At 32.8% G+C, this 20,382-nt stretch overlaps 1 protein-coding gene across 3 annotated transcripts in view; it reads left to right on the forward strand.

Annotated features, from left to right (window-relative positions):
* Positions 1-20,382, forward strand: part of COL11A1 (collagen type XI alpha 1 chain) — a 222,906-nt gene that overhangs the window by 97,586 nt on the left and 104,938 nt on the right. For all 3 annotated transcript variants that reach the window (XM_047084158.1, XM_047084157.1, XM_047084159.1), the window contains 14 exons: positions 2,058-2,111; positions 5,334-5,387; positions 5,521-5,574; positions 5,753-5,806; positions 7,002-7,055; positions 7,175-7,219; positions 8,397-8,450; positions 8,910-8,954; positions 9,211-9,264; positions 9,724-9,768; positions 15,333-15,386; positions 16,531-16,575; positions 17,859-17,912; positions 17,993-18,037. In XM_047084158.1, the coding sequence (XP_046940114.1) occupies positions 2,058-2,111; positions 5,334-5,387; positions 5,521-5,574; positions 5,753-5,806; positions 7,002-7,055; positions 7,175-7,219; positions 8,397-8,450; positions 8,910-8,954; positions 9,211-9,264; positions 9,724-9,768; positions 15,333-15,386; positions 16,531-16,575; positions 17,859-17,912; positions 17,993-18,037 (711 nt within the window). The remainder of the gene's footprint in view (positions 1-2,057; positions 2,112-5,333; positions 5,388-5,520; positions 5,575-5,752; positions 5,807-7,001; positions 7,056-7,174; positions 7,220-8,396; positions 8,451-8,909; positions 8,955-9,210; positions 9,265-9,723; positions 9,769-15,332; positions 15,387-16,530; positions 16,576-17,858; positions 17,913-17,992; positions 18,038-20,382) is intronic.

A 20,382-nucleotide genomic window follows, 5' to 3' on the forward strand; every position in this document is an offset into this window, starting at 1 on the left:
GAATTTTCCTATGTATCATCCTGACAAGCATAAGCTCAGCAGATCTGTAGAGGGTCAGGGCAGTGATGAGCAGAAGCAGTGAAAGCATTTTCATTAACAGTTCCTGTTTTCACCACCCGTTTGAGGGTCAGCCATTCCCAGTTTGTTGGCAGAAAGGAAACATTGGCAACCATGTACACATTCTTAGTGTCAAACATCGGATACAAGACTAATTAATTCTACTACCTAAGCCTTTGTTATGGAAAGTGTTAGCTTCCTTAAATATTAAAGGTAGGTATTGAGAGAAAAACATCATATTGTTTCTTTTCAGTTTTCTCCTCTATTATCCTTTCTCCAAAGCATCAAATTACTAGAGACTGTCAAATTCTAGAGTCTTAAAATATTTTATATAAAAGAAACAGAGTTGGGGCGCCTGGGTGGCTCAGTCAGCTAGTCATCCGACTTCGGCTCAGGTCATGATCTCACCACTTGCGAGTTCAAGCCCCACGTTGGGCCAGATCTGTGCTGACAGCTCAGACCCTGGAGCCTGCTTCAGATTCTGTCTCTCTCTCTCTCTCTCTCTCTCTCTGCTCCTCCCCCACTCATCCTGTCTCTCTCTGTCTCTCAAAAATAAAATAAAACATATAAAAAAATTTAAAAAAAAGAAACAGAGTCTACATCACTATATTAAGATACAAACATATGCATTCTTCCAATGAAAAATTCTTAATTCAATTGTTTTTTTCAATTGCTTTTCTAGACAAATGGAGGCTTATAAATATGCAAGAAACATAGAAAATATTGTGGTTATTTTTGAATTCTGTTACTGTCAATTATTGCATGATAATTTTTAGAGTGTTTAGACAAAGTAGTTATAATTTGTTGAGTAGGTAGTCCTTATATAGAGAGAATATAATGCAATAAATTAATTAAAAACAAATTGACTATCCTATAATTGTGTTCAACTCATTGATTCATAATCTGATTTAATATAGAATCCCAGGTTTTCTCTTGAAAAACCTTAGTTGCAAGAATTCTTAATTAGGAGCTTGAAGGCTATTATTCTATAATTTTTAAGATTAGAATATTCCTGTTATTTGACTTTTTTGTATTTTTTAGGAGTCAGATTAATAGTTATTTTACTTTGGAGCCACCAGGAGGCTCTAGATAGCTAACATTTTCAGACTTAGCACAATTTTGATCTTTTTGTATGATGATTCAATGCACTATTATTTGAATATGTATTGATTTAAATAAATCAGAAACTTCTTAAACACCTAAAATATACTTCTTCAGTACAAAGTAACTATTATCACCACGTTTAATTTTAATGTCCTAAAGCTTTTTAGGGGAATGGACAGTCTGGTATTTATTTTTAAAACCCACAACACTTTTATAAATTGATTTTATATTTTTTCCAGTTAATGTGCTAGGTTTTTGTTGCACTTTTTGAGTTATGTATACATTTGTAAGAAGTTTTTGTCATAAGGACTTATTCTTCTGGGAAATAAACAAACCATTTTGGGAAAAAATGTTTTGACGTTATTTCAGGACAATTATAATGATGGTGGTAGCATCTGTTCTTGACATTTTATTGCTATAGAATTCAGTGTCTGAGAAATTTCTGAGTATAAAAGCAATAACATTTCACCAAGTCCTGGCTGTATAAATGGATTCAGCATATACCTGATTCAGTAAAAATGTGTTGCCTCTGTACTGCATCACAGCTTAATAATAAATAATGCCTTGTGTATTATCATAAGTACTGTGATGGTACACACATTAAAGAAAATTTCAATGTGACTTCTCATGAAATTGGCTTCTGTGTAATTATGTGTAAAATGGAGACTTTAAAATACAGCTTTCACACTGAGTACATTCAAAATCTGAGAAAAGATGTATTTCAATGAAACAGGACTTAAAATTTTATTGTATTAATTAATAATGAATGTATTAATTAATAATGATGAAATATATGTTGAACAGTGTTTAACCATTTCATGTGAAAATGGTAGAATGAAATTGGTTAGGGAATTATTGCTCAATTAAATTATTATATCCTTACTTTTTCTCTGCAGGGGGGGCCTGGTTCATCTGGTGCCAAAGGTGAGAGTGGTGATCCAGGTCCTCAGGTAAAAAAACTAATGTATTTCACTTATCTTATTTTTGACTTTGTTTTATCCAGTAGGATAATTGAAGTATCTGCCATCTGTTTTATGAGTAAAGAAATTACTTACATTACTTTTAAGTTCACATCACCTCCTTTAATTGAAAAATCCCTAGTGGCCAGTTGACTGCCAATAACTTGATTAATTTAAACAATATTAAAAGAAGATAATAAGCTGGGATGGGAAAGGCTTGATAGTAATAGGCCTTCAGAATCTTAAACTGCCTTGAGATTGTACAGAGCAGAGAACTACTGCAGTTGTACTACTTAGAGGCCCTGTCTCAAACCCACGATATTTTCTGTGGAAAGTGAACCTAGCATATAGTTTCAGAAACAATATTTAACATACTTAAAAGAAGCTAACTTCAAACCTTTTGTAGAACTGAGGAAATTATGAGAATTGAAAACATCTGAGCTGAAATTTCAAAAACAGAACTTAGGTTATATTACATGGTACCAAGTTAAAAGTATTATCTTTCCTTTAATGATAATAAGTAGAAACATTCAATATAAGCACATTAGGAAGTATATTCATTCTAGAAAACAGAAAAACAAAATGTGACGTTTTAAAAATACATTTATTTTTATCTTTATTTTTTAAATGTTTGTTTGTTTTTGGAGGAGAGAGAGAATGCGAGCGGGGGGAGGGGCAGAGAGAGTGGGAGACACAGAATCCAAAGCAGACTCCAGGCTCTCAGCACAGAGCCCAGCAGGAGGCTTGAAATCAGGAGCTGTGAGATCATGACCTGAGTGGAAGTCAGACGCTTAACTGACTGAGCCACCCAGGTGCCCCCCAAATACATTTATTTTTAAATGAAAATACTTCTACTTTTTTTTTTACATTTGTTTATTTATTTTGGAGAGACAGAGAGAGACACAGCATGAGCAGGGGAGGGGCAGAGGGAGAGGGAGACAGAATATGAAGCAGGCTTCAGGCTCTGAGCTGTTAGCACAGAGCCCAACGCTGAGCTTGAACTCATGAACCATGAGATCATGACCTGAGCTGAAGTAGGACACTTAACTGATTGAGTCACCTAGGCACCCTAAATGAAAATACTTCTTGATATACTCAATAAATAGAAATTCAGATTGCGCTGAAGGAACTCTCAAGTGGCCGTCCACTAATTATTTTTCTTTTCCTTAAAATTACTTTTATTTTGGGGGACACCTGGGTGGCTCAGTCGGTTGAATGTCTGACTTCAGCTCAGGTCATGATCTCACTGTTCAAAGCCCCATGTCGGGCTCTGTGCTGACAGCTCAGAGCCTGCAGTCTGCTTTGGATTCTGTGTCGCCGTCTCTTTGCCCCTCCCCAGCTCGCACTCTGTCTCTGTCTCTCAAAAATAAATAAATGTAAAAAAATCTTTTTTAATAAAATTAATTTTATTTTTAAAATATTACAAGGTGAAAATGAATTTCAACACCAGTGTATATTCATTGTAACCACTACCATAATCATCAGGAGAGAGAACGGCTCAATAACCTAAATAATTTCTTGGAGCCAACACTTAATGATCACATCTCCCTCCTCCACCCTTAATACCTGACAGTCACTGATCTTTTCTTTATTACTACACTTTTATCTTTTCAAGAATACTGTACAAATGAAATCATGCATTATGTAACCTTTGAAGACTGGCTTCTTTCATTTACCACGGTGACTTTGAGATTCATCACAGTTGATAAGTGCATCAATAGTTCATTCTTTTTTGTTGCTGAGTAGTATTCCTTTATATGGTTACACCACAATTTGTTTTGGAATTAGAAAAAAATCAAAGAAAATTAAGAAAGATATTTGGGTGATTCAGGACATGGCAGCCTTCTATTTCATGCTTGGTTAATATTGCCAGAGGGGTATGGAAAGCATTGGAACTTAACTGAGAATTGCATAAAAATACTGAAGTGTCACTATATGAAAATCTAGGGAGCTTAATCTTTTGCAAAATTTGTAAATTTTTCATCAAATTTACCCCTTTATAAAATAGTTGAATCTGAAAACATTTTGCAGTAGTTTTTGTGGCTTTTGTGGCTTTCCTTGACTCAAGTCCAGAGAGATACAATATCAAGTGAAGAAGGATCATTTTCATTAAAAACTAAGATTTGTCCTGTTAGTATTGCCCTTTGCTTTCCAGCTGAGATATAGGGTAGAGTCATTTCACAACAATAATTTTCTTAGAAAGGTATATTCTTTTAAACTCCAATTATCAGGTAACCTTGCATTTCATATTTCTATAACCAACATTTTACAAGGATGATAAAAAATATTTGTAATTTCAAATGTGTGTTACATTTGCTACCACATTCATCATATGAATATTGTTTAAATTAACTTTAAAAAGGATTTAAGGCCTATATAATGTTTACTCTAGAACTACATTTGATCTATTATTAAATGTGTAATTTTATTTTAAAAAACATGTAGATCAATCCCCACAAAAGACATTGTTTGTTGACATAACATTGTATTCTACTGCTCCAAGAAAGAAACATACTGAGAATATTTAACCTTTGATCTGAAATGACATGGTTCCAGACAATAATTGCATTAGGGATCACCAAATCATCCTGCAGCATTTTGTAGGTGATTGAGACAAACATGTATCAGTCACTATGCTAAGTTGTAGGAGTATAATGGAGAAAAGACAGATGTAATCTAAAACCACCACAGCAGTTAACAATTTAATGGGAGATTCAATTATGAAAAATGGCAATTATAATCCATGTGATAAGTCAAATAAAAGAATAAATACGTAGGAGAGGATCTCCAAAAAATAAAGGGAAAGATGAAGGAAAAGTGATTGGAAAGAAAAGAGAAAATAGATGGGTAGTTAAGAGTGTTTTCAAGGGAAATGTAAAAAAACTCAAGTTTTTGAGAATAAAATGAGTAGTTGAGGAATTTTTTAAATGTTAAAATATCACTTTTTATTACTTTTATTTAAATGTATTCAGCTGTCTCTAGAAACTTAACAAAATAATGTGACTCTTTTTTGTGGCAAGAAGCCTTTTAGAAAAGTTATTCTTTTGTCTTCTGCTTTATCTGAGCTTTTACATAAGAAATAATTTTCTTTATTTTAAAGTGATTAAGGTAAAGCTAAGAGAACATACATTTCTAAAACCATCTCTCTCAATGTGATTCAGTTTATTGATCAAAAATTCCATAAAATGAATAAATTATGATGTTTTGATATAGGGCCCTCGTGGTGTTCAAGGTCCACCTGGTCCAACGGGAAAACCTGGAAAAAGGGTATGACTGGTTTTTATTGTGTATTTTGAAGGCATCTGAAATCATCAGTTATCTTGTTTGTTGTTGTTGTTGTTGTTGTTTCTTTGTGCCAGTAGGAATCGTTTTTGCTTAGTCATGTTCTTGGCATTATCAGGGTCGTCCGGGTGCTGATGGAGGAAGAGGCATGCCCGGAGAACCCGGGGCGAAGGTCAGGAGCTCACACATTTGTATATTCAGATCTTGTATGTCAGTTCACCTCTGAAAATTTTATATTTTAAAACAGAGTTTCTTGGTATCAATGAATATTTCACAATTAAATTACAGTATAGAATTAGATTGGGAATATGATGATGATGATGATGATGATGATGATGTTTATTTTACAGGGTGATCGAGGATTTGATGGACTTCCGGGTCTGCCAGGTGACAAAGGTCACAGGGTAAGATATACTATTCTGTTACTTTGCATACAGGGACAATATAGGAATGTTATGAACTATTTTAGAATCATTGGACTTTAAGAAATAAAAAATAATAGTTTAAATATTTGTAAAGACAATAATTTAGTAAATTACTGCATCTACTATATACTGGAAGAAAGATAAGTAGAATTACAATGTAGAATTACACATGTAATACCAATATGAGTTCTTTAATTATTTTTAGACATTATCATGCAAATATAAGTTCTCGCATAATCTTTATGTACATGTATGTGGAAGATATATTTATAGAAAGACAAGAGTGGAGATTTAATTTTGCCTCTTATTTTTTGATAATCACCTTAATTTCCCTCTTATATTTTATGTGTGGACATATACTCAATAGAGTCCTCTTTAGGCAGTCTGTCATTAATATACTGGACACTGTATTTTATTATCCTAAGTTAAATGGTACCCATTGACAGAGACACCACAAGCTATTTCTTGTGATAATATGAGCTTGCAATCCAACACAAGAGCTTATAATTTGCAAAAGCTAAATAAACCACCATGCTGAACAGGAATCTAGGGGATATTTTTAGTGGGAAATTAAACTAAGAGGCAGTCTCTCAAAGAACAGCTTTGGACCTTCACATTTTTCTTCTTCAGAAGTTAAGAATGAAGATAAGACAAACTTTATGTAAATTAAAGAACATAAAAAGAAAAGAAAGAAACAGAAAAGAGAACATTATGGAAGCCTAGTAAGATATTTAGTGTATACCTACTATGTGTCAAGAGAAATATACAGTATTCTTTTTTAAAAAATCCAGAATTTCTTTAGTCTTGAGTTGTGCTGATTGTTATGAATTATTTTAGAAGCAGAAAAAAATAAAGTCAACCAAGTGTATCTCTGTTTAAAACAATCATCAGCAAAATAACTTTCTAAATGATTTAGTTTGTAATAATTATGTTAGGTATTTTATTTAAACCTTTTTGCTTTTAGAATTGAAGGAACTTTTTTTTCTAGCATAGTAATATATAAAGTCAGTTAATGTAAAAATATGATTTATCTTTGCAGTGTCCTGAGAAGGACAAAGAAAGCATAAGTTTTTCCACCAAATGGTCTGTTATATTCAGCAGGATAGCTGTAGGGTAGACTTCTGAATATTCTGCTTTATTTCATTTTCTAATCATATTTGTATTTGTTTAATAGGGTGAACGGGGTCCTCAAGGTCCTCCTGGTCCCCCTGGAGAAGATGGAATGAGGGTATATGAAACTTCATTTCTTTTAAGAAATATTTAAAATGAAAACATAAGAGAACAAAGTCTTGTTGAATTGATATATTGTCTAATTGCATTACCTCCCATTCATTTTGTCAATGACAGGGAGAAGATGGAGAAATCGGACCAAGGGGTCTTCCAGGTGAAGCTGTAAGCAACTTTCTTTCTTTTAAAATAATACCCTAGTTTGGAAAAATAGTGACTGGTGTCATATATGTATAGTCACTAATAAACTCAGGTGACTATAGAAGTCTTACCTAAGCTAACCAGGCAGTTGTTATGGGAAAACATTTTAAAAGAAAGGCACATAGAGTTCCAAGTTATAGAGAAAATCAGAGGTAACATCTTTTCAGCCAAAGAACTTACCTAGTTTTTGTTGCTGTTTCTTTGTTTTATTTTATTTTTTATATCATCAGTAGCTCCAGAATCTATATGTTTAGGATAAATGGATCTCATAACCAGAAGAAACAAAAAATTTACAAGCTTAGTATATATCATATATAAGGATGACATGTGCTAAATTATATTATTTTTTCCACCAAATTATATAAATGAGGAAACTGAATTGGGAAGGTTTACCCAAAACTAATCAAAACACCAGACTAGAACCCAGGCCTCTTAATTTCAGTCCAAGCTTGCCACATTATAGGGCCTGTCAACGCAAAGGCATAATAGCTCAAGGGAATATGAGAGGTAATAAATTACTGTGCTGATTTTTCTAAAGAAGGAAAAGAAGAGAAGATAGAGGAGGGGAAAAAAGAAAAGGAGATATTGATTAATTTTAAATAATAATAATTAAAAACAATCTTCTCTCAGGAGAATGGCTTCTATAATCTGTATATATAGTTATCCAGCTGTCTGTTTCTTTCCCTTTGTGAATATTCTCTCAAGACGAAATATACCTAAATATGAAACGAGTGAAAATCAGGATTTTTTTATTTGTATAATTTATTTGGTTGAAATATAATACTTAGTAAGATTCAGTATTGCCATTCCAATCAGAAAATGACACAAAAGTGGCATAAAATATGAAATTATTTCCTATTTAAAAATTTCCCAAGTGATTTATATGTAAATTTATAGAATCAAAGATACACAGTGTATGTGCTAAAACTCCCTGTTACCCATTCTGGCTTTTGGATCAGCATAAACATGAGATATTTGTGTTACATAAAAATGGTATTTTAAACACTACTTGCCATGTGTTAATAAAAGATGTATAGATATTTTTGCTCCAAACATCGCATTAAAATGTCTTTAGAGGAGGAAGTGTACTTTGAGCGCATTCCTTATGAGGACATGCTTTTTTTTTTGTTTTTCCTTCTAGGGTCCTCGAGGTTTGCTGGGACCAAGGGGGACTCCAGGACCTACAGGGCAGCCTGTATGTATTGCTGGAAATATTCAGAATTTTCTAGGAAAAGCTTGTTGTCACTCTTTAAAGCCCAAGGCTATGACAGCTTTCAGTAGACAGCTAAGTGTTTACTGCCTTATTGTATTCTGAGACCTAATGATGCTGCCTATTGGTTACACTGATCATTCTCCACTCTACCCCTTTCTTTTCTCCTCCTTTTTGTTTATCCACTTCACTGTTTCTTGTTAAATTTCCAACACACAGTACAAAATGCTGCTAGGTTGTCTCCAATGTGGACACAGAAAGGAGAATATAGACCTGACCTTTTATCTCATCTCCTCTAAATCCTAAAACGAGTTTTAGTCACCCTAGACTAGTGGGTGCCATGCTATTAGGTTAGTCTTTTGATTTTCTGTTGAGGGATTTAAACTTATAAACATCCATATGTATATTATATACATATATATATATTTTTTTCCTTCATTGAAGGGTATTGCAGGTGTAGACGGCCCCCCAGGACCAAAAGGAAACATGGTATGTAGATAACATCTGTAAAATAACTCATTTCTGCCATCTAGGTTCTAACAAATCACTTTTGTTGCTAAGTCTAAAATAAAAATTTCTTACATTTTGCTAAGTCCATTAAGTTCTGCTAGCATTAATATTTTCCAAGTTTTTCAGATTCTCCATAGGGAAAACTGATTTAGGGACTGATTTTCAATTGAGAAGAAAAAAAAAAAAACTATGCGAAATAGCCCTATTAAAGACTCTTTATATTTTCCTGTGGCAGGGTCCCCAAGGGGAGCCTGGACCTCCAGGTCAGCAAGGGAATCCAGGACCTCAGGTAAGTCTAAGCCACTGCAGCTCCTTTGAGATAATGGGGTAAGATCGTATCTTTTCGTGAGAAAACTGACAGCCTCAAAAATTCTGTGTAGGGCTGAAAATGTTTACAGCGTGAAAGTAGGAAGGCGATTCTTCCCCCCCACCCCTTTTTTTAAATTAAGCAAATGTGCAGAGGCCCCTTTTTTCCAAGAATAAAATGAGTCATTCAGTGTTCATGGAATGCCAGGGCGAAAGCCACACCTGCAGAAGGGTCTGAATCGGATCAAATTACAATCACGCTGCCAAAAGAGTAGCTTGTGTAGAATGCCTCATCGTGTTCCAAAACTTTCTGGGAAATGTGGGGAATGTATACAGATTCTCATAACTCATTGCATGTGAAATAGAAGGTTATTTTACTTTTTTAAAAAATTCGTTCTTATGATGTGATTCCTGACATGTGAAATAAATTCTTTTAAAATAGGGTCTTCCTGGTCCACAAGGTCCAATTGGTCCTCCTGGTGAAAAAGTAAGTTACTCTGTTTGTTCTAGTAATCTGGCGACCAATTTCGGGTTGTCAACCTTAGCCAGATGCAATGCCTTGCCGTCTGGTTTTGATAAGATGTTGAGAGGGCTCAGCACATAAGGAAATAATCCGGAGTAAAACCTTGAGGGTACAGTGTGAGGGGAAGCCATTCATGCATCTCTGAACTATAAATGATAAAATATCACATATTTCCATTTGGATAGCTTCCAAATGTGACATTCTCAGCTATATTAATTTTAGAAATGTACTGGAATGAATGAATGCTTTCTCTTCCTTTCGGTTCTCCTTTTCTTTCTCATTATTTAAAAAATGTCATTAGATTTGCTGTGACAAAGTGTTTTTTAGGAAGATCTGATTAAGGGAAAATTGTGAAGTTATGATTCCCACCATTTTTTATGTATAAATGGCAAAGAATGTTCTTGTTAATAACTCAATGTCTGGATCAAAAAAATAATAAATCTTTAATTAAAAAGATGTTTTTCTCTGATTTCTTCTGCCAGATTCCTTAAGTAATATTCCTGTCCCCTATAGTTACAGTACAATGTTAACAGGTTCTTTTTAATGTCTTTTTCCCCTTACTTGTGTTGATTTATGTGAACATATAATTTAAAAAAAATAAACAGTTTTACTGGGGTGTAATTTCATACCATAAAATTTCACTCATTGTGAGTGTACTGGCCAATGATTTTCAGTAAATATATAGAGTTGTGCCACAATCACAATTTTAGACCATTTATACCACCCCAGAAAGAAACTTTATGTCAATATGCACTTGTGTTCTACCCACTTAGACAACCACTAGACTTAGACAACCACTAATCTGTTTTCTGTCTTTATAGATTTGTCTTTACTGGGCATTTAATGTGAATGAAATACATGAGTGAATATAAAATATGAATTTAATCATATAAATGAATATAATATGTGACCTTTGAGTCTGATTTCTTTCATTTGACTTAAAGTTTTTGAGGCTTATTATGTTGTAACATACATCATTTTTTTTTTTTGCTCCTTTTTATTGCCAAATGGTTTCCATTAATGGAATATACCCCATTTTGTTTACTTGTTCAGCAGTAATGGACTTACAAGTTGTTTAAGCTTCTTAGCTGCTATCAATAGTGCTGCTATGAATATTTGCATATAGGTCTTTGTGTGGACAAATTTTGATCTCTTTTGGGTAGATACATAGGTTACCATGGGTTATATGCTGAACGTAATGCTTAACATTTGAAGAAGCTTCCAAACTGTCGCACCATTATTTCCTTCCCATCAGCATTGTATGAAGATTCTAGTTTCCTTAGATCTTCATGAATGTTTGTTTTTCTTTTTGATTGTGGTCATTCTTCTTGGAGCGAAATGGTATCTCATTGTGCTATTAATTTCCATTCCCCTAACCACTAGTGATGTTGAGCATCTATTCATGTGCTTACTGGCCATTTCTCTATTTTCTTTGGTAAAATATCTTTTCACATACTTTGGTAATATTCTAATTGAGTTATTTATCCCATTATTATGTTGTGAGAGTTAACATCAAATTTAAGTTGTCTTTCAAGTACTTTTTTTCTGTGCATATTTTCTTTTTGGTACAGTATTAGAGCTCTTTTGGAGACTGCCCTATGTATTTAAAATGTAAAGTACCAAAGATGGTTTCACATATGTACTTTAAGACATTTCTTTTTAAAGTTTTTTTTTGTTTTGTCTTGTATTTTGTTTTTGTTTTTGTTTTTCTGAGACAGAGAGAGAGAGTGTGTGTGCATGCAAGTGGGGGTGGAGCAGAGAGAGAGAGGGAGAGTGATAATCCCAAGCAGGCTCCATGCTGTTAGCTCAGAGCCCTACATGGAGCTTGATCCCACAAACTGTGAGATCATGACCTGAGTTGAAATTGAGTCAGATGCCTAACCGACTGAGCCTCCCAGGTGTGCTCAAATCTTTACTTTAGATCAGAAATTTTAATTTGGGCCTATTTTACCATACTTTAGATTAGCTCATCATGACCAGAATATATTCATAATAAATTGTACTTGAGGCATATGCCTATTAAGTTTTCTACCATGCATTGGATTACTAAGAGGAATTTGCTGTTAAGGTAAACTAGAATATCTGAATTCCCTTTGTCAAGCCAAAGGGAAAATACAAGATTTGGTTCATTGTACTTGTGGTAAGAAGAAAGCTGTCTTAAGCATTAGCTGCTTCCTTCTGTGGTCTGAACATATCTAATTTGAGGGTTCAAAGATAGTCTCTTTTTATCAAAACAAGAAAGGAACTCAAGAACACAAGAGAAGCATGTTCTGTTTATATTGCATCTGTGTTACATTTTATTTTGCATCTATATTACTTTTATTTTTTTTTTATGATACACTGTATTGTGTTCATTCTGGCTCAAGAGCCCTTTCTCCCAAAACTTGGTGAATAATATTTTCAGTTGGATCATGGTATAATCTAACAGATATAACTTAACTATTGTCATATATTTTAAATTCCCAGTAACTTTTATATTTTTCCCTAAGTTATTATAGCCTGTACTTTTATTATATTTGTGATAAAATATTTGATAAACTTTTTTAGTTAACTAAATTGGATAAAACAACAGTATCCTTTATCCTGACATTTTGATAACTTATATATGCTGAATATTTCCTGTGATTTAATTTATGACATCAGAATTTACATCACTCACATGTTAATTTCTTTACAGAAAACTAATAGTATTATATAATGTTATGAGTTAAGAATGAAATAACAAGACACAAAATAAAGATTAAAGTCAAGGACTTTGAAGACATGGATATGGATCTGGGTTCATTTATATTGAAACTCTCTCATATATTAACATTAGTTAATTTACCCATACCCATGATGATATTTCATGGAATTGAGACTTAAAATGGACGGTATATTAAAAAAAGACTATCTAATCTTCGCTTAACATAACTCCTCATTCCATCTCTCTCTCTCTCTCTCTCTCTCTCTCTCTCTCTCAAAATAAATAAACATTTAAAAAGCAAATAAAAATAAATAAAAGAGATGGATTTATTTTAACTTAATATTTTTCTCCAAGTTGGGGCACCTGGGTGGCTCAGTCGATTAAGCATCTGACTTCAGCTTAGGTCATGATCTCACAGTTTGTGGGTTTGAGCCCCGAGTCAGGCTCTGTGCTGACAGCTCAGAGCCTGGAGCCTGCTTCGGATTCTGTGTCTCCCTCTCTCTCTGCTCCTCCCCAACACATGTTCTGTCTCTACCTCTCAAAAATAAAGAAAACTAATAACAAAATTAAAAAATATTTTTATCTAAGTTTTTATTTAAATTCCAGCTAGTTAACATATAGTACAATATTAGTCTCAGGTGTAGACTTTAGTGATTCATCACTTACATACAACATCCGGTGCTCATCATAGCAAGTGTCCTCCTTAATACCCATCACCTGTTTAACCCATCCCCCTGCCCACCTCCCCTCCAATAATGATCAGTTTTTTCTCTATAGTTAAGAGTCTGTTTATTGGTTTGCTTCTCTTTCTCTCCCCTATGTTCATCTGTTTTGTTTTTTAAATTCCATGTGTGAGTGAAATCATATAGTATTTGTCTTTTTCTGACTGACTTATTTCACTTAGCATAATACTATCTGGTTCCATCCACATTGTTGCAAATGGCATGATTTCATTCTTTTTTATGTCTGTGTACCATTCCAGTGTGTGTGTGTGTGTGTGTGTGTGTGTGTGTGTTGCATCTTCTTTATCCATTCATCAGTTGATAGACACTTTGGCTGTTTCCTAACTTGGCTGTTCTTGATAATGCTGCTATAAACATTAGGTTCTTACTAGATATGTTTCCTGAGTCAAGGAAAGCAAAAACAAAAATAAACTATTGGGACTTCATCAAAATGTAAAGCTTCTGCACAATGAAGGAAACAATCAACAAAACTAAAAGGCAGCCTATGGAATGAGAGAAGATATTTGCAAATGATATATCTTCTGAAGGGTTAGTGTCCAAAATATATAAATAACTTATCAAACTCAACACCTAAAAAACAAGTAATCTAGTTAAGAAATGGGCAGAAGACATGAATAGACATTTTTCAGATTTCCAGATGGCTGACAGACACATGAAAATATGCTCAACATCACTCATTGTCAGGGGAATACAAGTTAAAACTACAATAAGATATGACCTCACATCAGTCAGAATGGTTAACTCAGTTTAAAAAATCATTTTATAGCTCAAGAGTTTTAATATTTCTAGTCCATTAAATATAGCAGCAACAAAAATTCCATGTAGTCTTGTGTGTAGGTGATGGTTGTGGAAATATCGTGTCTGTTGATAAGAATAACTAATGGAATAGTTCTGCATTTGTAGTCTACATCTTGTTTTCAAGAAATAAGACAATTGTCTTGAGACAAAAAGATAATGTATGTCACAGACAAAATACTGCCATTCAAAATACGGTGTTTTACAATGATTATTACATAATGTTAGATTACTTGACTTAAAATGACTTTTCAGAGTGGTAAACGGGATTGAAACATTTAAATCTTTTAAATGAGAGGCAGTTAACCTCAGTTATAAAATAAAAATTGTTCAATTTAAAGGATATCTTCATTTTTTTGTTATTCTATTGTGATTTAAGTTATATCTCATAACATTATACTGTAAATCTACATAAATGTAATGCTTTTCCTAAATACCCTTTGAGAATGAAAAAAATGCTAAATTGTGTCCACTATCTAGGCTTGCTTATATATGTTTTCCCTTTCAATTGTTTCTAAATTCTGGCTAATAACTTGACCAGTAAGCAATACTTGTTTGAATTCTGGAGACTTGATATGTTAATTATTCTCAGCAGAATGCCCATGTTCCTATCAAGAAAGAGTTTACTTTTTGCAATAGTGATTCTTACTATGTTCCAACTGTAGTAGTGGCATGTTAAAAGAGATTTGAAACCCTCTGTGGTCAAATGGAAATTAAGAATGATGTGTTGAGTAGATAGTTACTTTGTTGTCATTTGTTAGTTGCATATTAGCTTATGAATTTTGACATCAAAATATTAGATTTGTTTTTATGTCCTATGAATAACTGTCGCAATATAATATATTTCTAACATATTTGAATAATTAGTTATATTTTATAAGTATTAGTATGTAATTATTTGAATCAATACATATCAGTATCTTTGATAGACATGTGCATTGTTTATTTTTCAATGATATAAATCAATATATTTCTGATCTATATTGCTTTTCTTTTTATTCTCTAAGCTCTAGTTTATTGTGGTATGCAAAACCTAATTTGTTAATAAAAAAAGATACATTTGGGACTACTAAGCAGGCCAAAACTAGCATGTTTTTGATGTATGTCAAATTTGGTTTTCATTTATCTCTATATATCATTTTCCACATATGTTTAACAGTTATTTAAATGTTTGTTGCTTATAGATAAAAACCAATGACTTGAGTTAAGAATTTTATTAATAGTATATTCCTGCATAAAAGTTATATTTTTCATTATTCTCATTTAAAAGAGAAATGAGATATGCTTTTTCTCTGTTTAATTAGGGACCACAAGGAAAACCAGGACTTGCAGGACTTCCTGGTGCTGATGGGCCTCCTGTAAGTAATAGTTAACTTGTTATTAAAATTTCTACATATTTATCTTCAAAAATAGGTTTCACATGTGTTTTAGAAGTGATTTTTTTTTTCTGAAGTTAGTAATAAAAACAAATTGAGCCAGTAGTTAAACATTGATCCCTCTCAAATACCATTACATCATGTTACTTCCATATTGCAAAATCTTTAATGATCATGCAGTGATTCTTGGATAAACTCATTCTGGTGCTCTGGTGCCAGAATCTCAGATGCTCAGATTTTCCTACTTCCTCATGAGCCATTAGTTCCAGGCAAACAGATCCACTCACTATTCTCTCAGCGTTTCTCAAATCATCTTCATTTCTATACCTTTCGTAGCACTTTTTTTTTCATTGCACTTTTCCATTCTCTCTTCTTTTTCAAAGTACCTCTTTCTTGAGGGTCCAAGGGGTAATTTCTCACCATTTGTAAATTTCCTCAAACACTTTCCATGAAAATCCTCAGCTTCCAGGGATTCCTTCCTTCTAGAAATATAGCAGTGTTTATTGTACCCCAAATGTAATAATAAATAATGTAAATATATTATCTCTACAGTTGTTATATATAAAAATTGGTTATTTATGCTTTTTTTTTTTCTCTTCAAACTACTTAGATTTTTGAGCTAAGATGCGAAATTTTTATTGGGTATAATTGTGATGGAGTAATACATTTTTGCTTATTGAATCTCGAGAATTTTATTATTAACACTATTAGTATTTATGATCTTGCTATATTATCAAATGTCCCGTTCATATGCCTTAGCTGCCTTTTGAAGGTGCGTATTTCATTATTTGATCAATCTGAGAAATAGAAGTCAGATTAAAATGCCTCTATATAAGAACTGTTGATACCAGAGTTGAATTGTTAATGATGATCTGTTTTGTTTTATGTACTTTTTCCAAACTCTCAAATACATTATGTAGTTGGTGAAACTTACATCCATAAAATTTAAGCTTATGTTTCCTTCCAAATGCTACAGTTTATAATGTTGTTTAGGGCCATATGCACAGATGCAAAATGTTTAATATCTTTTGAAACCATAGGTTTGAAAAAAAAAGGAACAATTTCATAGTAGTATAAACTACCATTAAAATTGCATCTTACCAGTATATGTTTTTGCTAAATATAGGGTCATCCTGGAAAAGAAGGCCAGTCTGGAGAAAAAGGTGCTCTGGTATGTTACAGAGTATCTATGTAGATGTCTTGTCACCTTATGTCTAAGAGAAAATGCTTTACTTCAGTCATCTTTATGATATATATATGTATATATGTATAAATATATAAACATATAATATATATGTAAACATTACATATATATATTCTTATCATTTAGGGATAGGAATATTAGAAAGTAAGTACATGAAAATAGTTTGTTTCTACCTTTAAATATGTCTTTACTCTCTAAAGATTTCTTTTGCTATCATTTAAATACAGTAATGTTCTGGTAGTTATTTTTATTCAAGGTTTAAAAAAACAGATGTGGGGGCGCCTGGGTGGCGCAGTCGGTTAAGCGTCCGACTTCAGCCAGGTCACGATCTCGCGGTCCGTGAGTTCGAGCCCCGCGTCGGGCTCTGGGCTGATGGCTCAGAGCCTGGAGCCTGCTTCCGATTCTGTGTCTCCCTCTCTCTCTGCGCCTCCCGTGTTCATGCTCTGTCTCTCTCTGTCCCAAAAATAAATAAACGTTAAAAAAAAAAAAAAAAAAATAAAAAAACAGATGTGCCTTAGATAACTTTTAATTTTGTATTAGTAATTTTATAAATTAGAGTATATTCTCTTTTAAATAAATATTCTCATGATCAGAGATAAATCTAGATTTTGCAAAGGTAGTATATGTGGAATGAATGGCCATAAATGATAATAATGAAACTGGGTAAGAATTACTAAATATCATTAAACTATTTATGTCACTCCAATTTTACTTTATTACTCTCTGGTAACTTTTAAACAAGAGAATATTTAATTGTAAGAGCAATAATTATCAAAATATCTAAATAAAATATTAAAATAAGAGCTTATTTATTGTTAGTACTACTTTGGATTACAAGAGAAGGGGGTAGGATCAGTGTGTTTAGAGTTGGTAGTTTTAGATTTTTATTAAAATAGCATTAAAACACAGCATTACTATAGAAATTATATATTCTATTTAAAAAATTGTTTCCTTTAGGTAAACTAATTAAATGAAGCCAGCTGTGGAAAATATATAAATTTTGATCATCTTCTTGATAATGTTTATCTTACTTTTTCATAAACATATAATACAATAAATTTGGAGTAGGTAGGGCTAATCACATGGTTTGTTCATCCTATCTGACTTCAGAAACAAATGATAAACCTCAAATAATCTTTACCAGTAGTAGAAAAATATCATATTCTTGTAGATTATTTGGTAAAATTACTGTGTGGATGAGTAGCACTTTCAACATAATGCATGTTTAAATAGCAATGGGTCTTTTTCAGGGTCCTCCTGGTCCACAGGGTCCTATTGGTTACCCTGGTCCCCGAGGAGTAAAGGTAAACGTTATTTTTTTTCACACCATTTATTTTCAGTGAAAAATATTACAATCACTTAATCCTTCTAATTTATTCTATAGGGAGCAGATGGTGTCAGAGGCCTCAAGGGCTCTAAAGGTGAAAAGGTAAGACATAATTTATTTAGGTGATTTTAATTACTACATATATATTAGATCAAAAATTTAAATTCATTCAACAGCTATTTCATTTCCCCATATATTAAGTGATTACTTGATAGCAGACATTTGTACTGTGTATCATGGAAACTTTTTTGAAAAAAGATTATACCCTGGGGTGAGGACTATATTATAGAACAGAAGCAAAGATATGTCATAAACAGAATTAATCCTGTATCCCTTTTTTTCTTACATGTGTTTACCTTTTATAAACCATAGAGATGCCTATGAATAAATTAGCTACAGGGCTTGTACATATCCAGTTATATGCCTAACAGAGGAATGTTTATTCCCTTCTTTCTTTACTGAAATCCCCAAAGTTAAGCTGAAATGCATTGGAAATTATGAAAGTTAGAAGTACTCTAAATCAATTGGGGGAAGAAGAAATCTTAGATATTATACTGTATGCAAAACAAAAGTATTAATGAGAAGAAATAAAGATTAAAACTAGGCAGAGGTGAATGAAAGAATGTGGAATCTTTCATAGAGCATTTGTAGTTTAATTGTCCTTGGGAAAAGAAACTGAAAGTGAGGTGTTTTTTTTGTTTGTTTGTTTACATAAATGTTTAATGTAAGTGTAGAACCCCCAGATCCTTCACTGATTATGTTAAAATAAAATGGCAGGGGCACCTTGGTGGCTCAGGTGCCCAACTCTTGATTTCAGCTCAGGTCATGATCTGCGGTTTGTGGGTTCGAGCCCCATAACAGGCTCTGTGCTGATAGCTCCGGAGCCTGGCGCCTGCTTTGGATGGATTCTGTGTCTCCCTCTCTCTCTGCTCCTCCCCTACTCTCTCCCCCTGTCTCTCTCTCTCTCTCTCAAAATAAACAAACATTAAAAAAAAAGTAAAGTGGCATTACTCACAGGCAGTATTATTAATTCTTAATACAATATTATATTTAAAAAATAGTGTTTAGAATAAAATGTTTATAGCTTTGTTGAGAAACTATGGAATATAAATTTTGATTTTAATGATAATTTAATTTCCATAGTCATAATATTAAAAGCACCAAAAAAAAACAAATGCACCTTGTGTGGATTTGATACCAATGAGGAATGGAAAACAAGGACTAAAGGGATGGGACTACTATATCCATTATAATTTTTTCTAAAAAATAAAAAGTAACATACTGAGGCATTGTTAAGTAATGCAACTATATTCAGTTCTACTGTATAAAAATTATTATGAATTTGAAATGAACTCAGTTACTTTGATAAGAATCCCAATTCATTCTGATCATCACAGATGAACTTCAGGGATAATGTCCTATTGAGTTGGTAGCTGAGCCCAATGATTGGTCAGATAGGGTTGAACTTGTAATTATTTGCAGATGCCTATGCAAAAGAAAATACATATATACACACATATAAACATTTTCTCTGTTTGCAATATTTCTTAAGACATTTAAGAGTTAATTCAAAATTTTGTCTGCAATAAGTGCCTTCCAAAGAGTTTAGGAAAGACAGTGTTTAAAGGAAAGGTTAATTGGGGTGGGAAAGTTGTAAACTTGCTGGAAAAGAGATAGTGGCAAAATGACAGAAGTAAGTAAGAATATAGATGATGAGATACCTGTGAAGAGAAACTCACACAGGAAAATAATGTATACTGCTTATATGTAGAAAAACAATTGGAGATTATTGGTTGTTTTGAATGGTGTGTGATCTCAGAAGCAACAAGTAGATGTAGAGAAAAAGAATTAAAAAAAATTTAAATGTTTGTTGTTTAATGTTTTTTAATGTTTATTTTTGAGAGAAAGAGAGCCAGTTGGGGAGAGGCAGAGAGAGGGGGAGACGCAGAATCTGAAGCAGGCTCCAGGCTCTGAGCTGTCAGCACAGAGCCCGCCACAGGCTATAAAAATTTTGAGTTCCAATTCTAGTTCTCATACTAAGTAGACTGGTAAACTGAGGCAGCTTGTTTAATTTACTGAGTCTTATTTTAAGTGTGTAAAATAAAAACATTGTCCTAAAAAATTGCTAAGGTAATTTTCAGCAATACTTTTTTTTGTATCTTTTATTATATTTTTACCTGTTATTTTATCAAATCTAATAACGTATTATCTAGATATCTAGATATCTAGATTGGAGAAATTCATATAAAAGTTAATGGAAACTTTGTTCTAATACAAATTCTCCCTATTTTCAAACTGTGAAGAGTCATTAAATATTAGTGAATTTTAATATCTATTATTTATTTTGTTTTTCTGAGAATGTTTATAATTGGCCATTTTTCTTGAAAGAGATAAGAAGGATGTTGAAACTTTGTTTCTTTTTACACATAACAATGTTAATTGTTTTT

The sequence above is a fragment of the Lynx rufus genome, unplaced genomic scaffold, assembly GCF_022079265.1.
Source record: "Lynx rufus isolate CCGP_SWC_20201006 ecotype Redwood Valley unplaced genomic scaffold, mLynRuf1.p SCAF_2, whole genome shotgun sequence".
NCBI classification, from domain to species: domain Eukaryota; kingdom Metazoa; phylum Chordata; class Mammalia; order Carnivora; family Felidae; genus Lynx; species Lynx rufus.